The sequence below is a fragment of the Miscanthus floridulus genome, chromosome 11, assembly GCF_019320115.1.
Source record: "Miscanthus floridulus cultivar M001 chromosome 11, ASM1932011v1, whole genome shotgun sequence".
Lineage (NCBI taxonomy): Eukaryota > Viridiplantae > Streptophyta > Magnoliopsida > Poales > Poaceae > Miscanthus > Miscanthus floridulus.
Genome location: NC_089590.1, coordinates 95,496,443 through 95,521,408, shown reverse-complemented (window position 1 = coordinate 95,521,408; position 24,966 = coordinate 95,496,443). Strand labels below are relative to the sequence as shown.

The window sequence follows — 24,966 nt, the reverse complement described above, 5'->3', positions numbered from 1 at the left end:
GATCCGTAGTGGTTGGATGTTTGGACACTATATTGACTAATTATGGATGTCCCAGCAGAACACTTGAATCTCTTTAAAATAAATCCACCGTTGGATTTGAATTCCTTGTCCCTTGTTGTGAAGGGAACCTTTGTTGTTTGATTTTTTTTCCTTGCACTACTCCCCTTATTCTGTGATCTATGACCCCACCGCTTTCATGGCATGTAAGTTGGTAATAGTTGCCTAGTTAAAAGCTTATGGTGCCGTGACGAAACCGAGGGCTCCTTGTGGAATAGCTACCACACGGTGATGCTGCTCGGTACGCGCTGGTATCGAGGTTTTTGACCAAGTACCTTTACCAAGTTACACCACCGTACCGTTTTGCTACAAAATTTTCTTCTTGGTAATGTTCAGGTGTTCAAATGAGAAATCCACAACGGGTTGATGACATAGTGTTCTCTCAAGGTAAACAAGAGGAGATGGTTTTGGAGAAAGAAAGTATGACATGGTCTCAGGCTACATGAAAGACGAATGTGGTCGAGTAGTAAGGAAAGTTAACTTCGAGTAGTCGAGAGTGCATGTAGAAGTCGGAGTGGCTGTCATGTCCCAAGTCCTATGTTTAGTTGACCGCGCAACGTATGCCAGGTTATTTCGCTGCCTGCCTTGCGAACGCCGTCTGTGTCGGGTCCTTTAGCACCCCGTTTTCGCGTGGCCGCGGCATCGTGCCGCACTCGTCGTCCTTGTGCACTGTGCGCTTTTCCTTTTCCTGGCATCCGGTTGGCTCTCGACGCCCACACCTCGTCCCTTGTACCGGACCCCCCCCCCCCCCATCCCCTCCCTCCTTTCTTCTTTTATGAACATGGTCGCCCGCATGCCTGCCTCGTCGAGCGGACCCATCCCCCTCTCCTCTCCTTTATTTCCCCCTCTGTCGCTCACGCAGGAAGCGCACCATGCCCGATCTTATCTTCATAGCATGAACCGTCTGTGTATCCCATCCACTCCGCCTCCACTTCCAATGTGTTGCGCCCCACCTCCGTTCGCCACTATAAGATACTCTTGGTCCTTGCTCTTCTTCTTCATCCCCATTCCCCTCACATACGGAGCAGAGCTACGAAATCCAGTTGACCTTGTGAAGCTAGGTTCATCAGTCTGAGGTGATGGTGTAACTTGAAGAGAAGAAAGGATCTGGTTCGCCGAAGAAGTTCAAGTTCCTTTGGATAGTTCGATTTTAGGATTTGCGATGTTTTATTTCTCAGTCGACTGTTTTTGGATCTGCTGGTGCTATGCCATGTTTTGGATAATCATCATCTTGTTGTTTCTCCATTGTCCTTGTCTATCTCGACTTCTGGATTAAGTCTCGGTTGTATCAGGTTGCTCTTAACCATGTATCCCTAGATCCCCGTGTAGTTTAGTGTTCGAAGTCATGTAATATTTTGTGTAATCCCTAATCTACAGAATGAGATTGCATTTTCCCCTCTTCTAGTTCTTGCTTCGAATCTCGGGACGAGATTCTTTTTAAGGGGGGTTGGTTGTAACACCCCTGGTGTTACGAGCTCGTTTAGCACCGCGATTTAGGCCTAAGTAAACTTTCTAGAACGAGTTCCACAGAATTTTTAATTTAAAACGTACTTGATGCGATAAGCGAATCCTGTACGACTTAGTTTCGCAGACTCAAGTAAACACTCAAGTTAATTCACGCCGGGCGTAGAAATATTTAGGAATGTCGAACGATAATTCTGACCAATCGATAGCAAACGGCTCATTCTATTAGATTAAGCATGAAAAACAACTTTTATAAATAAAATAAAATCCATTAATAAATAGAACGATACATATATATAAACTCACGGGTTTATTTTGTTAAGCACGAACTAACGAGAAAGAGAGCACATCAGCTTCGTTTATTTTTCCGGCGTGCAACGTACTCGCCTGGCATTACTTTTGATCATTGTCTCATTCTCATCGTGGCCCTGTAATTCGCTGCATTGCAAAGTCTCCTCATCCATCCGCATCCATGCTCCCTAGCTTTTGCTTTGCTTCTCTCTCTGACTTGATTACTTATGTCTACATTTGCTGAGCCGCTCCTTGTTTTCCCTCCCTCACTGCTTGTCTCTGTTTCTCTAACTGCCTGCCTTGCTTGTCTCTGTGGCCACGGTCTTGTCCATGCCAACCAGCACGCCCTGCCGGCCACGTTGAGCCTGGCCATCCTGCCATCGTGTTTAAGAAGTAACCGAGCCCGCACGAGTCTCCTTGCTTGTTCGTCTTGAGCTAGTCTGCGAATGATCTTCTCCTTCTCCCTTCTTAATTTATTAGCACACCTACACTCTTTATTGCTGATCAGCCTCGTTGACACGATAAAGACACACTCGAGTCCAAGTCCATCATGAATCAACTAGCCCAGTTGACACGTCGAAAGACCAAAGATCACTCAAGTCCATCGCCTGAAATCCAAACACAGTTCACTGTGTCTTGCACGTCCTGCACGTCAGACACTATAGCACCGCAGAACCACTGTAGCACCGTAGAATCACTGTAGCATGAAGTCAACACTGTCCATTGAGTCCTGCACGGTGCGTGCAGATCACACAGAAAACAATGTTCACCGTAGAAAACACTGTTCACCAGTAGAAAAACCGTTCATCCATAGAAAACACTGTTCATACGAGCATCACGTCGTGCACAAGGAGCGCTTTGTTACCTTTAAGCAAGCTGGTTAGCCATTAACCTTACAACGCGTCGCTGTCGCGCCTTTGCGTCTCCTACCTTTAAAAAGGATACACCGAGTAGCCGAGCCTTTGCTCTCTATAGCTCCAGCTCTCTTCTCACTCTCTCAACTTCCTTGCTCTGTCTGCAAGCTGCATGCGGGTCGGAGTTGACCTTTACTCGCCGAGCGAGGTGAGTAGCTCATGAGCATCCCCTCGCTCTCCTCTCTTCCCCCTGTGACCTTCTCCTTGCTCCTCTCCTTCCAACCCGAGTTGCCCACAAGCTCCACGAGCTCGGCCATGGCGTTCACGCATGAAGCAAGAAGAATGCTCATAGCTTTATCTCTCTCCCATCCCATGCATGTGTATATGACGCGTGGGCCCTGAGCAACAACACATGCAAAAGAACCATGCCAAACACCCACGTGAAGACCAAAGAATATTCACCAATCACGTTTCATTTTCTCTCCTCGTGATTAATTAGCGGCCACCTTGCACAATTAATATCTCCACTATGCTAACTCCGATTCCATCACTTCTTCCTAAATCGAACCCTACCTATCCATAAAGTTTCATAATTTTTGGAACACATTTGAATTTATATGAATATTTAGTTGTGTCTGTTTGCCAAGTACCGCGAGTTCGACGCCGACGGAGGGACGTCGATGGATCGCGGAGTCATCGGGAGTTGCTGGAGAAATGGTACTTTTGGAAGCGTGATTGGATTTCTAAGAAATTCGGCTGTCGTTGATTATTTACATCTATGCATTTGCATCAATACATATCATAATAGGAACGACGGTGGATCGATGGTATCAACTTGAGTAGCTAAAAGATGATGCTATGGTGATCATATCACGAAGATGGAATGCTAACTTTTGGTTATATTTTACCAAGGCAAGCCCCGGTGCATAACCCCTACTTTTCTGCAGTTTAAATTATTTTTGTGCATTAAGTTTTAAGGAGTTGAATGAAACCCACTTGCATGACAGGATCGTGTAGATTGCTATGCTACAGTACTCCGGTAGAAGTCGAGTGATTGCCTGTCACTCGCGAGAGATAGGAAATATATTACTGTATTATTATCACTTGGAAAATATAAATGGTGGAAAGAAAAAATGGTGACCGAACAGGGATATGGTTTGGGTATTGGTGGGTGTAAGAGGTTGTGTCGCCATGGACGCAGGGCATGGCTTGGTTACACTGTTTTCCCTGTCCGTGTCGATTAAGGACCGGTCGTTGCATAAGGCTCTCGGTAAGTCCCAGACTTATTATCCTGAGCACATACTTGGGTATGGGCACTTAAAAGACTTGTTGCTCTCTTGTCGCGGATCCGGCTCTTTCCGGACCGACTGTCAGGGTTTTATTTTGATGGAGGAGGTCCTTGCACCGCACCGAGTCCAGGACTCAGGGACGGGGGCTTGGAGTCCCAGTTTGGACGGGGACCTGGACACCCAGGACAGGAGAGTGATGGGTTGGTCCTGCTTGTGCCTGGGGTACAAGCGGGGCGTGTGTTTTTGGGATACCCAACTGGTGGCATTGATTCGCGAATCGCCGGGAAATCCGGTACGGCTTGTCTGTGGTTTAGCATCGTAGTAAGAACTGAAAGATGAAAGATGGAAGATAAAAAAGGAAATCTGATTGCTTACCACCTGCTTGAAAGTAGCACAGGTGCTTATATAGAATGGTTAGTTAATAAACCAATATGGTTGTTAATAAAAATCGAATATAAGGACGCACGCTTAGTAATGCTTCCTGCAAATACAATAAACCCACAAGACAGATAGCCTTACATATCCTTGGAGTCTTTTCTTTCCTCCTATTGGGTAAGTCTTGCTTAGTACAATTGAGTACTCAAGGTTTTATTCCCCCTGTTGCAGGTGACAGGTGGATACTAAAGGTGACTCTTGTGTGGATTCCTCCTGGTGGGCTCAGCGAGGATTCCTTTACGCTGAGATCGTAGTTGTTATTTATAACTCTCACCAAATGCTTTTATAAATGAAAGTTTCATAATCTGTTGTCATAGTTTATATATCAATGCTTCATCATGTCATTAATAGATGTTTATTTCTGCTGTAACTCTGTTCACATGTTTATATTCCGCTGTTCAATTAAGTTATTCATAACTCTGATAATATAATTACATTCCGTTGTTATAGTAAATAAATATTATACTCTAATGTTGTACTAAAAGTGATGTAAGAAATGGTTAAGAATGCTGTAAGCTTTATTCTCTCATTTGTGATCCTGATGGCAAAAATGTGGATTTTTGGGTTCTCCCCTGGGGTGTGCCTGACGGAACCGAGTAATTTAGTGTTCTCCCTCGAGTGCTTAGTGTCTAATGGAAGACAAGCACTCTTGTGAGGCATTAGATAAGGCGGTTCTGCCACACGACCTAGCCACGGCGACTGTTCATGGAAGAGCGCCTGACACGACGGCCGCAACGTCGATCGAGTACTTCATCGCTGCATTCAAGAAACCGCTCACGATGCTTGTCTTGTCGTCGCCCCCACGACTGCGACTAACCCGAGCGGCCAGAGCGCGGGCGGGGGAGCTGGACGACTCGGAGCTCATCCCCAAGAGGAGCACTAGCCTTGCCGCCAAGAGCAGGCACAGGGAACAGAAGCCGGAGGCTCATGCGTGGAAGGTGATGATGAAACGTCTAGGACTCGAGGTAGAGACTGAGCTACCTGATGAAGCCACCTTTGAGGAATTCCAGACCGCCTTCACCCTCCCCCTATCGACGTCGATGCGGGAAGCTATGCAGGTCCTCTTCCTGGGCAGGAAGCAGCGGGCCTAGTGATCGCTTTTGTCTTGCAGATTTAGTCGCAAAACACCTTCCTATGTATTTTTTTCTAAGTGAATCCATGTCGGTGTTTCAAACCGCCGACTAGTAAATTTGTGTTTGCGCGTCTGGGCCAGATGGTGTGCTCAGAGGACACAAGAGTTTATACTGGTTCGTGCGAAATATCCCTACTTCCAGTTTGAGGCTACTCGTGTTACTGGCACTTGTTTGTAGCAGGGGTTACAAACGGGCGAAAGAGGGAGAAGACTCCAAGTCTCTGATGGAAGGATCGAATGGAGTTGAGTCTAGTTGAACTCAGTCCTAGCCGTTCAGCGTTGACCCGTGCCCTTCGTGGGCGTCCTGCTTCCCCTTTTATAGTTGAAGGGGAAGGCGCAGGTTACACGAGAGAGAGAGAGAGAGAGAGAGAGAGAGAGAGAGAGAGAGAGAGAGAGAAAAGCGAGGAGGAAGAAGGCCTCCGGGATCGCGGCGCCCTTCATCTCCTTTACGCGGGTCCCGCTGGTCCTGTAGATGGTGATGGGGATGGCTCCACGTCGCGACCCTGTTCATCACTAGTGCTATACGTATGCATCGTCAGCCGGTCGTGGCGCTCCATTCCGTTCTGGCGGGCGGCATGGTTAGCAGATACCCCCGTCAGAAGTCATACGAGGATTAGGTACCATAGCGCCGGCACGCCCGCCATTGTTGGTGACGTGAGTCCTCAGGTATGGCCCGTCGTGGCTGCGGGTCTCGTCAAGACGCGCCTATTCCCCTTCTGGTGTGAGAAGTTTGACCCTGGGTTCGTACTTTTAGACCCGTAGTGGTTGAAGGCGGTACGGACCCCCGTCGGGCGAGGTGGAATCCCCCTTTGAGGGGTCTGGTGAGGCGAAGTCCTCGCCCAAGGGGTCGGGCGAGACGGAGCCCGCACCCTCGGGGTCAGACCTGATGGAGCCAGCACCCTCGGGGTCGGTCATGACGGAGCCCGCGCCCTCGCGGTCGGGCGACACGGAGCCCGCGCCCTCGGGGTTGGGCGACATGGAGCCCACACCCTCAGGGTCGGGCGGGACGGAGCCCGTACCTTCGGGGTCGGGCGAGACCAAAATACGCTCTTGACTATCCGAGCGAGGTAGCGTTCGCGGCCATCAGCTTCCTTCTTCCAGGTATCCCTTATACTGATACCCGATAATCCAGTAGCTAGGTGGTAAGGTGTGCGTTGTGTCACGAAGGCTCCTCGCTTGCGTGATCTCGTACGATTGTACCGATAACTATTTTCCTCTTAATGAAAAACGAGTGAATGGCCTGATTGCGAAAAAAAAAATCAGACTAGACACTGTAGCTGGGATCAGATGTTTGTTGACCTGTTGCGTTGCTTGGTATGCTCGATCTGTCGTAATTCCGGCGCCTTCCCTGATGAGTTTTGCGTCAGCATTGGTTCCAAGTATCAGCTGGCAGTGGAGTGCCTGGAGCGTATGTTGATTGTGGTTTCAGTCTACGGTGGATCTCAGGCTAGTTTCGCAACACCACCCCCCCCCCCCCCCCCCCACCCCCCCCCCCCCCCCCCCCCCCCACCCCACACCACACACACACACACACACACACACACACACACACTGAGCACATGCAAATGAGTAAATCCATTAAGCATTAGCATCCATGGATATCATTGATCTTCTGTTTTTGTAGAGACCTGGCCCTGGCCCTTGAAGCACCTGCTGTCTCCTACATATAGCAGTGCTGAGGTTCTACACGCAAATCTTAGGTTAGATGTGGTATAGGGATGGGGGAAGCTTGAAATTACATTTGTCTAGCTGTAGCTGTGATATTTGATATTATTCTTTTCTTAAAAAGTGATTGCTTGCTGCATGATTCCTTATTTCTACAACATCACCATGAATCATTGTACATTGGTTGTGTATATTTAAGTAAACTACAATACGTTCCTTTTCGCCATAAAATGTGTATGAAAGGACAAATTAATCATATTCACAAGTGTGGTGCCACCGTGTTGTCGTGTTGTACACGTGTCATGGATCAGTGCTCGTGGTTGTCAATTTGCTGGCCCCACATTGTTTTCTATAATTTTTGTTTGTCGGAATTTCTGTAACACTGACCTTATGTTTATACCTTTTGTACCAGGTTAGATGACCCGCTTATGTGGGGGTTCAAGGGTTTTCCAACTTCGGATGCAAAGCTTGGAAGGTGGGTGCTGACAGCAGAAGATATATGCTTCAAGAATGTAGGGCGTGTTTGGGAGAGCGTTCGCTCAGCTTCTGAGCAAGATAAGCCAAAAAGCCCGCACAAACGCCTTGCGTTACGAGCCTGTCAGCGAACGCGCTTCCGCGACTGACCGTCGCCCGCAACGCTTCCCAAATCGCGAGCTCCACCCCGCTTTTCCAAATCGCGCAGGATTTTCCTCTCCCTGCCCCTCAGACCCGAGGCCCTCCCTCCTCTCCCCAGCATGCGCCCCCGGCGGGACCGAGGCGGGCACGCGGCACCCCGGCGACCGCGACCGAGGCGGGTCTCCTGGCGGGCGCGCGGGGCCCGTCCCCCTCCTCCGGCAGCGCACGGGGCCCGTCCCCCTCCTCCGGCAGTGGCGCGCGGGGCCCGTCCCCCTCCTCCGGCAGATCCGGCTCCGGTGCAGCGGATCCAGCACGGGAGCGGCGGATCGAGGCGGGCACGCGGCACCCCGGCGGGACCGAGGCGGGCACGCGGCACCCCGGCGACCGCGACCGAGGCGGGTCTCCTGGCGGGCGCGCGGGGCCCGTCCCCCTTCTCCGGCAGCGCACGGGGCCCGTCCCCCTCCTCCGGCAGTGGCGCGCGGGGCCCGTCCCCCTCCTCCGGCAGATCCGGCTCTGGTGCAGCGGATCCAGCACGGGAGCGGCGGATCCGACTCCGGCGCGGCAGATCCGGCACGGGAGCGGCGGATTCGACTCCGGCGACGGTCCTCACCTCCTCTTCTCTGGCTCGCCTCGCCTCCCCTCCCCTCCCCTCCGCCGGATCTGAAGGAAGGGCGCCGGCGGCCCTCTCCTCCCCCTCGGCCGGCACCACCCCTTGAAGCACCGCCGGTTCCTTGCCGGGGGGAAGATGATGGTTGCCGCCTGCCCACGCCGTGCTGGAAGGCAAGGAGCAGGAGGAGGAAGAGGAAGAGGACGAGGGAGCCAGCAAGGTCTCTGTGTGTGTGGGGGGGTAGATAGGTCAATTTACATCTAGAACAGATAATCATCCAGAAATAATCAGGAAAGCCAAACGCCCAGTTTATTCAGATAGCAGATTCTCCAGATCGTGACTTATCAGATAAGCCTACTCAGCTTATAAGCGAGACTCAGAAAAGCTCTCCCAAACACGCCCGTAGTCATGTCACTGTCTCCAACAATCCAGTCCGGCACAGTGAAAAGAAGCCCACCCAAATCTCCCTTCTCCAACAGCCAACCAAAGGGTCCCCGCATGCGCTGCCGCCGCCCTGCTCTGCAGCTCCGCCCATCTCTGCTCCACCTCCATTCTCCTCGCTCTCCCCATCTCTGCTCTGCTCCACACCGCCGCCGTCGCCCTGCTCTGCAGCTCCGCCGAGGCCGAGCGCCGCGCTCGCCTCTGCCTGATGGAGCCGCGAGCAAGAGAGAGAGAAAAAGGGAAAGGCGAGCAAGAAAGAGAAGGCGAGCTCAAGCTCATATTTTGGTGTGATTTTTGTTCTCTGTGTTCTGTAGTTTTTTCCCCATTTTCGTGCTTAGCTACGATCTGGATTTCCTAAAGTTTGGGGATTAGGTTCGTAGCGTGGTGAATTAGATATGTGCAAATTTTGGGAGAGAATCGCTTTGATTTGGCTCGGTTTTCGTCGATCTCTAGGCCGCACCTTTTCTTGCGTGTTCGTCGCGTTCCTGTTTGTGCGAGCTGTGTTTGCTGCTCTTCCTGCAGGGGCGCTCGCGTGCTCGAAGCAGCCGTGGTTGCCGTGCCGGTCTAGTGCGCCAATCAGGCCACCGTGAAGACCAGAGCAGACCGGCGCTTTGAGCTCGTGCCCGTTTCCTTCCTTGCTGTGCGTCAATCTCTCTCTCCCTCCGTTCTGGTTCTGCACCGCTCCAGCAGTCCCGTGTTTCTTGCCGGATCGAGCCGTGCACCGACAGATCTCGCCATCGCGAGGTGGTCCGCGCGTGCTTCTTGCCGGTGATCCTCCTCATAGCAAGAGCCGCGTTCAACGAGCTTCTCCTCCTGGCGTCGATTTGGGTCGAGGAGAGAGACATACGTATTTTTTAGTTTCCTCTCACCTCTGACCCCAACTGGGTCTTCCCTTTGCCTGCTCCGTTGGAGGCCGTTTCTTTCATGTGAAAGAGGCATTTTAGGTAGAGGTCGCGTGATGCGTTGCCTGCTGGAGACAGTCTTACATGTTTCGACTTGGTGAGCCTTAATATTCCTATTTGTTATCTCCGTTCCGTTCCTGTATTAGTTTTCTGAGTTCTAGTGATGCTCTGCGTGCTAAATCACGATGGGTTGCAGTTTTGGTATGTATAAAATTACCACCTATATATGATCTGCTCATGTGGGTTTTGTGGGTGAAAGTTGAACTTTTTAGAGACAGTACTTAGGCCTGGTTTAGTTCCCAAAAATTTTCACCCCAAACTATCACATCGAATCTTGCGGCATATGTATGGAATATTAAATATAGACGAAAAAAACTAATTGCACAGTTTGGTTGGAAATCGCGAGACGAATGTTTTAAGACTAATTAGTCCATGATTAGCCATAAGTGCTACAGTAACTAACATGCACTAATGATGGATTAATTAGGCTTAATAAATTCGTCTCACTGTTTCCAGACGAGCTATGTAATTAGTTTTTTTTATTAGTATCAAAAACCTCTTCCGACATCCCCGAAACATCCGATGTGACATCTAAAAATTTTTATTTCGCGAACTAAACGCAGCCTTATGTAGGTTTGGGTATGTATAAACTGACACCTGTATATGATGAACTTATGCGGGTTTTGTGGGTGAAAATGGAACTTGTAGGCAGTGATGTTGGTGCTACTTCTAAAAAATCTGAGATGATGTAACACGATCTAGTTACTGAGGTAACATCGCATATGAAGATATGGATTGTTGCCTTTTTATAGAGGAGTAAGGCATTTTAAGGTGTATCCAGTGAAGCATGCAAAACAGTAAAACGTCTAGCACAATCCTATTTAATCCAGCGAACATCTGTCTGTTCCTCTTATGAAATCTTTAGAAATTCAGTTTCATGGCACTCAATTCACTCACCAAGACTTGTGAATTGCTGAGAGTTGGCATAGTTTGTGTTCTGCATTTGCCATAATACGCTCGTCTGCAGTATTGTGTATCAGATAAGATTAGCCGATGCTTGCTAAGCTATGTGCTGTGGTAGTAGTACAAGAAACAATACTATCAAATCTAGTGCCTCATCATCTTTTGTTTAATTGCTATTTAAATGTCCAGTGCTTACTCTTTTCCCTTCACATTCTTCAGTTATTCTTATTTTTCACTTTTAAGGTGACACATAATTGTGCGCACAGGGAAATGCATACCAATCACAAGAGGGGGTGGGATCTATCAAGAACACATGAATGAAGCCCTTGATGTGCTTAAAAATGGAGGTTGGGTATGAGAAATTTTTTACAATTACATACTGATCTTTCTGTCATCAACAGATGCCATATCCCTGCCTATGGATTCTGGCCTCTATTTAATTCCAAAGTTTATCATAACATATTCAAACAGCTGCATACATTCCCTGAAGGAAAAATAGCCCAAGATGATCATCCAATTAGAAGATTGAAGTGGGGAACTGCCAGTCTTATTGTCCGAGCACCTATAACTCCAATAGTTTTGCCAATTGTTCACTCTGGTTTTGAAAAGGTACACGAAAGAATGCTTTGCATCTTATAATGAAGACATCGTAGTATGTGGTATAGAACATTCTTTCCGAAATATGAATATATTCTTAGCATGATGCCATTTACTTCCAGGTCATGCCAGAAAAATCGTTCTTTGGACGGCGGCCGCCAGTGCCACTCTGCAGTAAGAAGATAGATGTCATTGTTGGAGAGCCAATAGAGTTTGACATGCCAAGCTTGAAGCAAGAGGCATCAATGGTACCCCATGATTCATCCTCTGAACGGAAGGGATGGCCAACCATTACACCTGATGGACTGGACGAGGCCGCGCAGAGATGGCTTTAGCCCTTGTTTAGTTCGCGAAAAGTTTTCCTACAAAGTGCTACAGTACCTATCACATCGAATCTTGCGATACGTGCATGAAGCATTAAATGTAGACGAAAAAAAACTAATTGCATAGTTTAGTTGGAAATTGCGAGACGAACGTTTTGAGCCTAATTAGTCCATGATTGAACACTAATTGCCAAATAAAAAAACGAAAGTGCTACAGTAGCCCAAATTCTAAAATTCAGCCAACTAAACACGCGCTTACCAGAAGATGTCAGATAAGGTCCAGTCTGTGATGGAGAGATTGCGGAAAACAGTTGTCAACATGAAGCAGCATTGATCTTGTTGACCTTTATTCATCAGGGAATGGGAGGTTTATTTTTTTCATTTTTCGTTTTTTCCACGAATACCTTCGAACTGCTGGTTAGGATTTGTTAACACTAGCTTGAGTTGGTGGATACAAAAATGGGCAAATGGTCGTCAAACAAGTCTGTCAAAGTATTGGGAATAGAATTAGAGCTCAGATTGTTACATGCTGAGGTCTTGTTCGCTTGTTTTATAATCCGTACTTTTCAGCTTGTTTTTTCAGTCGGAACAGTGTTTTTCTATCGCAACAAATCAGTCGGAACAATGTTTCGACTTGTTTTTTCAGCGAACCAAACAGGATCTCAAGTATTAGTTAGTCTTGAAAGAAAATTTGTTGTTCATTATTTACCATCAACTGTTCAGGTGCCGGTTTTTATTGAGGCATGAATAAAAAGCCTTGTGATGTTCAGTTGCAAAATTACCATCCATTTACCTGTCTTAGGTATACAGTTTTTTTTACTTTTTTTCCTTTCCTGATCGGTTGTCTAATGTACCATGGAAATTGAAGCATACCAGAATTACGTTTTCATCCAGAGGGTTAAAAAGTGTATCTGCGCTTGGAATTCGGCCAGGAGGCCTAAACTTTGAGCGTTGGTGTAGAGCTGGATGATGTAAAGTTGTAAACTGTCCTGTGGTCTTGGTTATACTATAAGGCTGGGGATTATTCACTGTAATACTTCAAAAAAAAGTGTATTTGCGCTTGGAAGGCAGTTGCCTACTGTAAAATCGGGCCAGCCCGGAGCTGTGCAACGCGCTTCGGAACTGTGCCATCTTTGGGTAGGGGTTATCTCGAGGACCAGCAGAAACAGCGTTGGGCCCTGACGGATCCAATGATAGTACTTGACCTCAAATGCCAGAAACATAATATTCTTCCCATCCCATAAAAAAAAAAGGAAAAAGTCTACTTAACCCCCCAACCTTTCATACTTGGTCTACTTTACCCCTTCAACTATGAAACCGTCTGTTTTACCCCCTGAACTTTCCAAAACCGTCTGTTTTACCCCCTGAACTTTCCAAAACCGTCTATTTTACCCTCCGGGCGGTTTTTAACAGCGGTTTTGCTACAGTAACGGTGGGTTTGCTACAGTAATGGTGGGTTTAAATTTCCTTTTTTTATTTTTGGTGAATCTTTGAAAAATCACAGTAAATCATAGAAAAATCATAAAATAAAAAATCTAATTTTGTTGGACTCCACATGAGTAGATCTACATAGTGAATATATAATACGGTATGCTTTAGTACAAAATTTTTACTGTAGCCTTAGATTAATTGAAAAATCTAATTTTGTCCGTAATTAATTGGAATAATTCATAGCTGCAGCTTCTATGGTCCAATTATGGTGAAATTTTTATGGTACGCTAATTATTATATGCTTGAACTATAGTAAAAATTTCATACTCATTGGACTATGTATAACTTAGTTATAGATAAATTCTAATTAATTACAGACAAAATTGAATTTTCCAATTAATCTAAAGCTACAAAAAAAAATTGTACTAAAACATACCGTATTATATGTTCACTGTGTAGATCTACTCATGTGGAGTCCAACAAAATTAGATTTTCCATTTTATGATTTTTCTGTGATTTACTATGATTTTTCAAAGATTCAGCGGAAATAAGGAAAAGACAAAACCCCTGCACTGTAGCAACCTGACTTACTGTAGCAAAGCCCTTGTTACTGTAGCGAACCCGCCGTCAAAAACCGCCTGGGGGTAGAATAGACGGTTTTGGAAAGTTCAGGGGGTAAATCAGACCGTTTCATAGTTGAGGGGGTTATGTAGACCAACCCCCATAGTTGAGGGGGTGGAGTAGACTTTTTCCTAAAAAAAAGGAGAGTACTGCATCTTTTTATATATAAAAAAGCACTTCTAGCGCCCGGACGACTGGACGCCCGCTGCTGCAGTCGGTTTCACCTTCGTTTCGCGTGTCCACGCGTGGGCCCATGGCACCTAGACGTTGCTCGACCGCTCCTACATCACCTGCGCCCACACGGGGCCCACGTCGCCCCAACGTTGCCCGCACGGCGCTCGCGCCCCCTCCTGCTTCCCACGCGTATCTAACGTGCAACACCGGATCTACTTCTGAAACATCCAGATGCAACACTTGTAACATAAAAAAAACAGATGAAACATTCAAAACATGCATCTAAAACATTTACAAAAACAATTGAAAACCATTGCAACACATACGCAACATCCAGATAAAACACTTGCAACATATGTGTGAAACATATGCAACATCCAGATAAACACGCTTGCAACATACGTCTGAAAAAACAAATGAAACATTGAGAACAGACGATTACAACATACGTGAACAACCATTGCAACATATGGAACATCCCGATTGACTTTTGCAACATCCGCGTGAAACACTTGAAACATACATCTAAAACATTTGAAATACTTCAAATGTACACTTGCAACATGCATTATATTTCGGTGCGGCCTCCTCCAACATCTGCACCAGGACACTGCGGCCGTAGCAGGTAGAGATGGCAATGGGTACATCTCAAGAGGTATTGTCACCCCATACCCATCTTACCAAAACAATCTAATCCCACCAAAATCTCCATACCCGACTATGTGTGGGAAATTTCCTCATACCCGTACCCACCTGGGTAAATTAGATCTGGCGGGTCCCCCATACCCGCCTACAAATCATTTGAGCGCACATAAATCAGAAGCAATGCAATAACCACCGGTCACATACACATAATTTAGACTAAATAATAGCATAATATTCTCTAATGCCACCACCGGTCACGTAACACCGTAATTCCATAATCGATACATCACATTAGGAGGTAGTAAATAGTAGTACTTCACTAGCACTAGCTATTATTGGAACGTTATGTATTTGGACCTCGAGTATTTTTTACCCATGGGTAACGGGTATGGGAACTACAGGAACGTTCTAGCGTCCGCGTACTCGATGGGTGAAAGTTTTCCCCCAACTAGACTCGTGGGTGATGTATTAAGTCCAGATTCAGACCATAATGGAGTAAATACCCGTCGGGTCTCAGGTCCACATTGCTATCTTTAGTAGCAGAAGACGAGGCCAGAGGGCTTCCGCACCGAGACCCAACGCTTCTCCTTGCGCTGGCGGCACCTGTTGGCGTTGTCGGGTGGAGTAGGCGGCGTAGCAGGAACAATGGCAGGAGCAGCAGGGCCGACGCGCGGAGCAACGGGCGCGGGCGCACGGGAGCAGCGACAGGAGCTGTAGCAAAAGGAGCAGGCCGGGGTGGCGGAGTGGGAGATGCATGAATTAACCGGATATTGCAGAGTGGACGATGAATGAATTGACTGGATTAAACAAAGGTTATCTCACATGGCCCCGCGCCTGGATTCGAAGAATTAACGGCAAAAAAAGAGTAACGACAACACGATCGTGATTATATGTCAGGTTGTACCGTTGGAGAAGGCGAATCGCATTCACATGATCCAATAGGGTAAAACTATGGCAGTGCTCGCTCCCACGCCACGCCACTGTTTGGCTAAGTTCTACCGAAAGCGACCCGACGCGCAGACGAGACGCGGCATGGGCTAGGAGGACCGGGGCCAAACAGTTTGGCCTGCGCCGCTGCATGCCAGGCCAGCCAGCTCTATCAAGAGTCTTTTACTCGTATGCCATTAAAAAAGATGGTCTAATCGTCTATGTTCTTAAAAAGTTCGATCTATCGTCAGTGTCCAAGCTCGAAAAATTTTTCTCTCTCACGCCATTCTGTCTATTTGCAGCACTGACAGTGTGAAATGTGGGTGGCAAAGAACTTGAATGCCCCTGAAACTTTTGTTTCTCATGTGCCACTGCCTTGTGGCCGACGACATTGCCACGCTTGCAGAGGTGAAGGTGAAGGGCGACGCTGCTCCGTCCGGCCACCAGGTTCCGCGTGCTGCTGCTCAAGCTGAGGAAGCCCAAGGCCCCGGCGAGGGCGGACGGTGCCGGGGCCACGCAGGCGCCGAGGCAGCAGCCGGCGGCGAGCCGGTTCCTGATAAAGTTCCGGGGGGAGGACGCGCCGCTGGCGTCGCTCTTCACGCGCGACAACAGCTCGCGCACCTTGGACGCCGGCGTGGACCGTCCGGCCACCGCGGCGGCGGACCCCAGCAGCAGCAGCAGGAGGTGGCGTCGGCGTCGGCGTCGATCACGGCGGAGGAGCGGCGGTTCGCGAAGGAGGTGGTCCTCCGGTACCTGAGCAAGATCAAGCCGCTGTACGTGAAGGTGTCCCGGCGGTACGGCGAGCGCCTCCGCTTCGGCGGCACGGCGAGCGAGGGCGAGGAAACGGACGTTGAGCCCGACCCATCCCCGGCGCCATCACCCTCCCCGTCCCCGTCCCAGGCTCCGTCGTCAGCGACAGCCTTGGCGGCGACGGCCCCGGCCCCTGCGCCGCAGCCGGTGGTGGTGGCCTGTGGCGTGCGCGCGCCCCGCGCCAGCGTGCCCGCGGGACTGAAGCAGGTGTGCAAGCGCCTCGGGAAGAGCCGGTCCGCGTCGCCCGCGGTGGCCGCGGCGCCCTCGCCGGGCGCCCATGCCCCCGCGGCGGCGGGGACGGGCCCGCAGCCGTAGCGGCGGGACGACTCGCTGCTGCAGGTGCAGGACGGCATCCAGAGCGCCATCGCCCACTGCAAGCGCTCCTTCAACGCGTCCAAAGGTACGGGTACGGGGCCTCGGGCCCACTTCATGCACGACTGGGCCCACTTCCAGCGACACAACAGCAGCCTACTCCTCCTTGCCTAGCTGCTTAAGCTACGGTGCTACTCGTAGTAATGGCTGACCGCATCTCTGCGTGTGTACTTGGTTGGTTTGTGTTGCCGTGCCGTAGGGTCGGAGTCGCCGCCGCCGCTGTCCATGACGACGACGACGGGCGGCGAGGCGAGGGCGGCCGGCGCCGGCGCCGGGGAAGGCGCGTGAGCCTGTCCGGTGTCGCGAAGACTGACGGGCGGCGTGACGGTGATCGCCGTAATACCCGTACCTCTGTCTCTAGTGATGTGGACTGTGTTGGTGTCAGCGTAGATGGTGTTTGTATTAGGGCACTAGGCTGGTGACGGCGTGTTATGTTAAAAAGCAGTAGAGTAAGGCATGCATGCATGTTTGGTTTGGACCAACGTGGCCGGAGGGGAGGTTTGTCTTTCGCGCCGCGCCGAGCTGAGCTGAGCTGCATTGCAATGCATGTGGTGTCTGTCTGGAGGCTGGTGGTGGTTGCACCGTGTGTGTGGTAAACAACTTTTAAAAGGTAGTGCAGTACGTAGTAAATATCAAATGGTTTACAAATGATTGGGCTAATAATAGGGCATTAACAGATAGAATGTTCTCCAAACCTGCAACTTATTACAAGCGATCGAGACACCAACCGACTCATTCTGCAGGTCACAACACACGCACTTAACCGACGATCACAACGGAAGCCATTTGACACGATTGCATGGCAGAATAATCACAAACAAACCAACAACAACAATCGAACCAACCAATCCATGGCAGCATCAATCAATCACTGAGACCAAATTAAACAAAATTTCTCTAGATCTCCATTATACTCAGCCCTTCTTGGGCGCGAACTTGGCCTTGATCTTGTCCACCTCCTCGTCGGGGATCTGGAACGCCTTGGCGAGCACTTCGTCAGGCAGCTCAGGCGAGGCCCCGAAGAGCGTCGTGGCGACGGACTGCGTGCCGGGGAGCTGGCTGTTGAATGCGGAGATGACGGCGGCGGGCTCGGCGCCGGTGTTCTTCTGGAAGTGCACGAGGCCCCTCGGAAAAGCGAAGACGTCGCCCTGGGCGATGGTCTTGGAGACGAGCTTGTTGGCGGTGGTGACGAAGCCGACGTTGAGTGTGCCGTAGAGCACGAAGACGAGCTCGGTGGCGCGCGGGTGCGTGTGCGGCGGGTTGAGCCCGCCTGGCGCGTAGTCGATGCGGGACAGCGAGACGCCCAGCGTGTTCAGCCCCGGGACCTTCTCCACGTTGGCGCCTGTGACGACGGAGCCAGACGTGGTGTTGGTGGCGCCCGGCTTCGCCAGGATGCTCGAGAAGAAGTCGTCGGCGGTGGCGGACGCCTTGCACGGGAACCCGTTCACCTTCACCTCTGCAAGCGTGGCAATGTCGTCGGCCAGAAGGCAGTGGCACATGACAAACAAAAGTTCCAGGGGCATTCAAGTCCTTTGCCACCCATATTTCACACCGTCAGTGCTGCAAATAGACGGAATGGCGTGAGAGAGAAAAGTTTTTCGAGCTTGGACACTGACGATAGATCGAACTTTTTAGGGACATAGACGATTAGACCATCTTTTTTAATGGCATACAAGTAAAAGACTCCTCTATCAACGCAGTCGCAAGCGCAACGCACTACGCACAGACGCATCGGTGATCTAGCCTCGCTTTGGCCTTTTCACGTGGAGGGCCGCGTTTAGTTCCGGCCAAAGTTGGCGCCGCCGGAAATCAAGATGCACTGTAGCGCACTGTAGCATTTCGTTTGTATTTGGTAATAATTATCCAAACATTGACTAATTAGGCTCAAAACGTTCGTCTCGCAAAGTACAATCAAACTGTGCAATTAGTTTTTGATTTCGTCTATATTTAGTACTTCATGCATGTACCGCAAGTTTGATGTGACGGGGAATCTTCTTTTTCATAGTGCCAAATTCAAAAAATTGAGGGAACTAAACATGGCCGAGGTAGCAGGCAAAAAGGTCCAAAAGGACCGGAACAAGCGAACAAAATAAACAAAAGGGATGACCGGATGAAGATCTCGGATGACTGAGCCTAGCTAAATCTCTGGGATGCTCGTGTGCATCCGACAAAAGGTAAGCGTCCACGAGCCATGACGCAGGACACTCTCGTTAACTGCCCCAACGGGTACACGAGGCGACGCAACACACAGGCACACCACACCGCTTGCGTCCGCTAACTGTCTCGAGAGGGACCGCATATACTACTGGTACTATAGTACTAGTACTAGGTAGTAATTAGGCCTTCTCCGACGCAACTGCGTGGCGTCCTGTCCCAATGTCCAGTTTGGCAATGATGCTCCAGATCACAAGCATTGAGAGCCCTGCAGGCCGTCAGAGTCGACGGCCTCGTCTGAAAAGCTACGGTACTTAGACGCGTAGCAAGGGAAGGGCTGCAGCGCGGATGCAGGACGAGAACAATGGAGCTAAATAATGAAGATTTAGGGGACGTAGGACGGGAAAAAAGGCTAAATAATGAAGATTTAGGGTTAGTGTTAGAAATTAATGATAATTTGAGGCTAAGTAATCAAGATCTAAAGAAATCAAGCTCAGGCTGTAGCGCCGGCAGCCCCCTCGAATCCGCCCCTGGCTGCAGCTTTTCAGAACCACATGGACCGTGTGTGCGGAAAAAAGCAATGGGGGGAGACAGAGTAGTACGTATGGTCAGGCTAGAAAAGCAGCTTGCGTTGTGAATTTTGGTGCCCGTATATGTTCCTGCCTACATGGACTGACGATACTGCTCAAGCCAACAGTTTTCGTCCTGCCTCATATTCGATTTGTTCGACTGGTTTTTTTAGCCGTAACAGTATTTTTCTCTTATAACAATTCAGCCAGTTTCAGCCAAGTTTCAAACCAGCGAACGAGGCCTTCCTTGGTCTGCGTTGGTGAAGCCTTTACAGTACCAGTACGCTTTTACCGTTTAATCTCTGAGATTAGTTGCGACGTGTGGTAGACCCATAGTGATGCAAAACAGCTCCATGTGCCCATACAAAAAAATAAGAAACATGGATAGTTCAACGCTTTGCTTTTTTTTTTACCGTCCGATCAGGATCAGACAACTCTTCCTTTCCTTCTCCAACCTTGATCCATTTTCCATTTACATTGCTTCCATGGCTGACGATGTCCTCGACCCGTCACCTACCTCAACTCCGACAGCTCCCGTCGATGGATCCGCAACCGCCTCCCCAAGCCGTGCTAACCTGACAACGGTAGGCCACAATTGTGATGTTCTTGTCCTATGTCCTCCACTGTCCAAGCTGACAACATCACTGCTGCCTCGCCTCGCTGCTCCTGCTCCTGCTCCTGCGCTCACCAAAACCGCCGGTCCGGCTTTCTGACATCATATTCACCAAATTTTCTTTGAAAGCCGCCGGAGATGGATAAGAAGGGAGAGAGGAGAAGAGAAATCAAGGGCTGAGGAAAGATTTAAAACATTCAAATATACTTAGCATAGATGTATTGGAGGAGAAAAAACTTTGGAACCATCGAACCGAGATGCTTGCAGTGATATGCACGCGTGGCAGCGCATGGTCTTTTGGTGCATGTGCACTGCAGTTGCAGAAAAACCAACCGTTCGTCCTGGCGACATGAACCAACAGTCCCCGTTTGCTAGATGAATATAGAGGAATTTATGAGAGAAAAACACCGTTTCAGATGAAAAAAGAAATGGATCAAACTGGGTTTAAGGGCACGTGAACGGGCCAGAGGGTGCAGATGCAGGGGGACCCATCGGCCCCGTTCGCGTGCCCTTAAACCCGGCTATCCGTTTCTTTTTTCATACAGAACAGTGTTTTCTTTTCACAAATTTCTCCAAATTCATTCAGATTTCTTCGAACAGGGCTATCATCTGGGTACAGCAGTAGAGCTAGCGCGGAACAAAATTGAACCTGGCACGCCCCTGTTCCTGTGGAATCTGGAATAATGCCGCCCGGGACCGTGGACGCCGGCGGTTGGTGGCGCCGTACGTACCCCGGCCCTCTCTCGTGCATGCCATGTCCCATGGACCAAGCCAAGCTGACGACTTGCAATGCAATGGCGACCAGCGACCTCGTACGTAGTCGTGGTCGTGGACCAACCTGGTATGGTACCGTACGTATACATACATTGCACACGAAAAGCAGCTAGCTTAGTTCGCCATGCTGTTCTGCTGTCTTTTTCCTTTGAGTTTATACGTGCTGCTGGTGGTATTAGAGCTACCCTTTACTTGTACTTAAAGATGAGCAACGGGCCGGCACGGCACGGCACGGCCCGAGCCCCGGCCAGGCACGGCCCGATCGGGCTCGGGCCCTTTTGGCCCGCCGGGCCACCGGGCCGTGCCTGAACAGTCCACCGTGCCTGTCGGACGGCCCAGGCACGGTCCGTGGGCCGAATATCGGGCCGTGCCAGCCCGTTGAGCCCGCGGCCCACTGGTCCATCGGGCCGGCCCATAGCCCGTTACACAGTAAACACCATATTTAACAGCACAATCACAGGTTCACATATTCATATTTAACAATCACAAAAACACCAGATGACAAAAGATTTGAGCTTTTTATGCAATGCCGCCTCATTAAAAACCATTCTAGGTAAAACTCACACCTCGTGAGATAAAACCCTAGAAAGGAAAATCGTACGACCAGCTCAATAAATTAAAACGGGCCTCCACAGGGCCGGCCGTTGTAAAACGGGCCGTGTCGTGCCGCCTGGCGGGCCGAGGCCTCAGCCCAAGCCCGGCCTGCTACGGGCTTCGGGCCGGCCCGGGCCCGGTTAGGGTTCGGGCCATGCCGTGCTCGGGTCGGGCCCAATAACCGTGCTTTGGGCCAGGCCTTTGGCCCACAGGCTGCATGCACATCTTTACTTGTACTGTATGTTTTCAAAAAAAAAAACTTGTACTGTGTACCGCTACGACTACGAGACTAGACATTAGTAGACGCAGCTCCACCCGCCTCTACGCTTTGTGCGCCAGCAAACCACCGTAGTGTAATGATAGAGCGTTCGGTAGCGAAACTGCAGAACACATGGATGATCCCGTGAAGGTTAATTTAACGGTAGAGATTGTTGTCGTGGATATATTAGTTGCAGCCATGCAGTAGTTATGCTGTCTCTAATGTGAGACCTATCGCGGAACATAAATCTAAAATAAGTCTCTAACACAATATATATAGCTTTTAATAGAGTACCTATATGGAACTCATTTTAAGTGTCAACAGAAGCATAATCCAAATATAAGTATCTCTTTCCTAGAGACCCATTTACAAAAATTAAGATTATCTTTTAGGTTTTGTTGTCAGAAAAAATCAAAAATAGATATTGAACTTTTTGTCTGTAGCCTTATCAAAGGGACCAATAAATCTTGTATGCCTTGCATTAGCGGCCAAACAAGTCGACGACGCTCGGTCAAAAGGTTCGTTCATGCACGGTGTTACTGGCCTCCCTCCACCCGTCGATTTCCTGCGTGGCCGGAGGCCCGGAGCTGGACCGCACCGAGACAATTTAGGGCGTGTTTAGATCCAAAAATTTTTGGGTTTGAGGTACTGTAGTACTTTCGTTTTTATTTGACAATTAGTGTCTAATTATAGACTAATTAGGTTCGAAAGTTTCGTCTCGCGATTTCTCACCTAACTGTACAATTAGTTTTTTTTTCGTCTACATTTAGTACTCCATGCATGTGCCGCAAGATTTGATGTGATAAGTACTGCACAAAAAATTTTGGTTTTTGAATGGAACTAAACGGGGCCTTAGCTAGTCTACGCTAGCTAGTAAAAAACTTATATGTTGGAACAAGAGCCAGGCTAATAATAATACGGTCGCTTTACTGGCCGTAAGGCTGATGATAGTTTTTTTTATATATATTAGGTAGTTTTTTATTATTAATATATGATCCACTTGTTTTTCTCATAAATTTTTTTAGTTTTTGTGTTCAAATCGGTTATAAGCTTACAGTCCACTTCTTTTCTCTCTTCTCTCTTCTCTCTTCTCTCATCTCTTCTTTACCTCAGCACTTAGCTAGCTTACAGCCTACTATTATACTTTAATCGAGCACCAAAAATGGCAACGAATTATTAGAGCGACATGGACACCGAACGTTTGTATCGATTTGGCCAATGCTGGTGAGGCGTGAGCTGGCAACTCTGAACGTGTGTGGGTGCCGGGTCACGCACGTCGCGCTCCCGGTTTGTAGTAGCACAATGGGCAAGTGACAAATGGTACCAGCAGGGGGCTCTCCTGAGCTCATGCAGAAGCATGACATGAGCTAAACAAGTCAAGTGACCTCTAACAATCAGGGAATTATACGAGATGTTTTTGTGTTAGTACTGCCTCTGTCCGAAGAAGGATGTAATAATTCTAAGATTGTTGTAGATCCAAACTAACTTAAACTTAATCGAGTTAATGAAAATTAGCATCGATATTTGACACTATAGTTATATTATATGGAATATATTCAATGGCTAATCTAATAATACTTAATGATAGCCATTAATTTGTATCAAACATATAAATTTAGTTGAATTTAAAATAGTATTTTAAAAATTTGCATACTTTTTAGGACGAAAAGACTACTAAAGATAGTATATGAAGTACATATTATTTCTTTTAAGAGTTAAATACACCGTTAGATCTATTAACTTTAGGTGTTGTGTTATACAGGTCCATCACCTTTTAAACTGTATTTTTGGGTCCATTAACTTTTGGTGGTATGTCATTTACGTCATCAACTTTCAAACTGTATTTTTGGGTCCATTAATTTTTGATGGTGTGTCATCCAGGTTCATCAACTTTTAAATTGTATTTTTAGCCCCTAAACTTTTTAACTGGTTCACCGTAGGTCCATACTCCTTCGTTTAGCGAATAGATTTGACATGGCACGCCAAAAAAACAGCCACCGTGGAGTATAGGACAAAATCACCATCTGGAGGTAATCTTCAACACGAAGAACTTGATTGGTGGCTGCGTATAGGACGAGACCACCTATGTACGTGAATTAAATTGGTGGCTGCGTTTGGACGTGCCATGCATGTTAGCCGAATTAGGGAGTCAGGGTCAATCGGTCCTAGTTGAGTTGGTGGAGTCCAAGTTTTGTTAGGGTTATATGACCTATGTGCCTATACTTGTGGCCTTCCACTACCGGACACGGCTGATTTGCCAAGTGTAAAAAGCTTTGCCGAGTGCTTTCTGTCGGGCACTCGGCAAAGGCAATCTTTGCCGAGAGCCGGACCCAACGGCACTCGACAAAAATAGGCCGTCGGCAAATCTGCCTTTGCCGAGAGCCGGACACTCGACAAACTTTAGCCGTCGGCAAAAATTTTCCTTAGCCGAGTGCCGGGCGCTCGGCAAAGATTGGCTGTCGGCAAAAAAATCTTTGCCGAGTGCCGGGCACTCGGCAAAATTTGGCCGTCGGCAAAGGTGGCCGGCGTGACGGCGGCCACCTGTCGTCAGCCTTTGCCGAGTGCCCCGCCGTTAGGCACTCGGCAAAGGGTTTTTTATTTATTTTTAATTCTTTGCCGAGTGCCCTGTGACCTGGCACTCGGCAAAGGCTTCTTTGCCGAGTACCAAGGTTGGCACTCGGCAAATTAATTTTTTTTGTTTTTTTGTCCCATTTTTTTCTGGGGCCTTGCTACAGTAATTAAAACTCCATTTCAAAATTTGGGACAATTTTGAGTTTTTTTACTATATTTTCTTAATTATTTTTATTTCGTTGAATTTTTCCGACTATTTCAAATTTGAACTGCATGTACATGAAATAATGGAATTTGGTCATTCAAAAAATGGTATTCATGATGTTTGGCGTATGTTGAGGCCGTATCCAGGAACTCGCATGAAATTATGAGCATCTTGTTGCCGTAACATGACGATGTATTTGCGGGAAAAATGTATTTAAATTATATAAAATCCAAACGAAATCCGAAAATCACGAAACTTGTCGAGGTTGTAGGACACGTGGACGCCTAAGAGGGGAGGGGTGAATTAGGCAACTTAAAAATCTAACTCCAAACTATGGCCTCTTTTTCTATCCTCTAGCAAAACCTATGCAAAGGATAATCTATCTAGATGTGCAACTACGGTTTTGCTAGTGTGCTTGCTATCTCTACCGTAAATGATAATAATATGATCAATGTAAATGCGGAAGCTTAAAGAGCAAAGTAGAGATATGCAAACTCCCGTCGACGACTCCGGTATTTTTACCGAGGTATCGAGAAGCGCGCAAGCTTCCCCCTAGTCCTCGTTGGAGCCCCTCACAAGGAATCCCTCGCAAGGGCCAAGCTCCCGGTCGGG

At 48.5% G+C, this 24,966-nt stretch overlaps 3 protein-coding genes across 3 annotated transcripts in view; 2 read left to right on the top strand and 1 right to left on the bottom strand.

Moving 5' to 3' along the window:
• Positions 1–11,969, top strand: part of LOC136490685 (N-acylphosphatidylethanolamine synthase-like) — a 29,467-nt gene extending 17,498 nt beyond the window's left edge. Inside the window, exons 2-7 of the mRNA XM_066486888.1 lie at positions 7,600–7,708; positions 9,831–9,849; positions 10,982–11,067; positions 11,187–11,324; positions 11,435–11,643; positions 11,891–11,969. Of these exons, the coding sequence (XP_066342985.1) occupies positions 7,600–7,708; positions 9,831–9,849; positions 10,982–11,067; positions 11,187–11,324; positions 11,435–11,643; positions 11,891–11,969 (640 nt within the window). The remainder of the gene's footprint in view (positions 1–7,599; positions 7,709–9,830; positions 9,850–10,981; positions 11,068–11,186; positions 11,325–11,434; positions 11,644–11,890) is intronic.
• A 3,710-nt stretch (positions 11,970–15,679) lies between these two features.
• On the top strand, positions 15,680–17,118 carry LOC136494037 (uncharacterized). The gene is made up of 2 exons (XM_066490174.1): positions 15,680–16,643; positions 16,815–17,118. Exon 1 carries the CDS (start codon positions 15,773–15,775, stop codon positions 16,556–16,558), a length of 786 nt encoding a protein of 261 aa, XP_066346271.1. The 5' UTR covers positions 15,680–15,772; the 3' UTR covers positions 16,559–16,643; positions 16,815–17,118.
• A 148-nt stretch (positions 17,119–17,266) lies between these two features.
• Positions 17,267–18,287, bottom strand: LOC136494038 (germin-like protein 5-1). Its single transcript, XM_066490175.1, has one exon. It carries the CDS (start codon positions 18,136–18,138, stop codon positions 17,530–17,532), a length of 609 nt encoding a protein of 202 aa, XP_066346272.1. The 5' UTR covers positions 18,139–18,287; the 3' UTR covers positions 17,267–17,529.
• Between the last annotated feature and the right edge of the window lie 6,679 nt (positions 18,288–24,966).

What these genes read in the sequence shown, in the direction of transcription:
- LOC136494037 (XM_066490174.1), top strand. Translation starts at nt 15,773, where the DNA reads ATGCCCCTGAAACTTTTGTTTCTCATGTGCCACTGCCTTGTGGCCGAC.
- LOC136494038 (XM_066490175.1), bottom strand. Translation starts at nt 18,138, where the DNA reads ATGCCCCTGGAACTTTTGTTTGTCATGTGCCACTGCCTTCTGGCCGAC.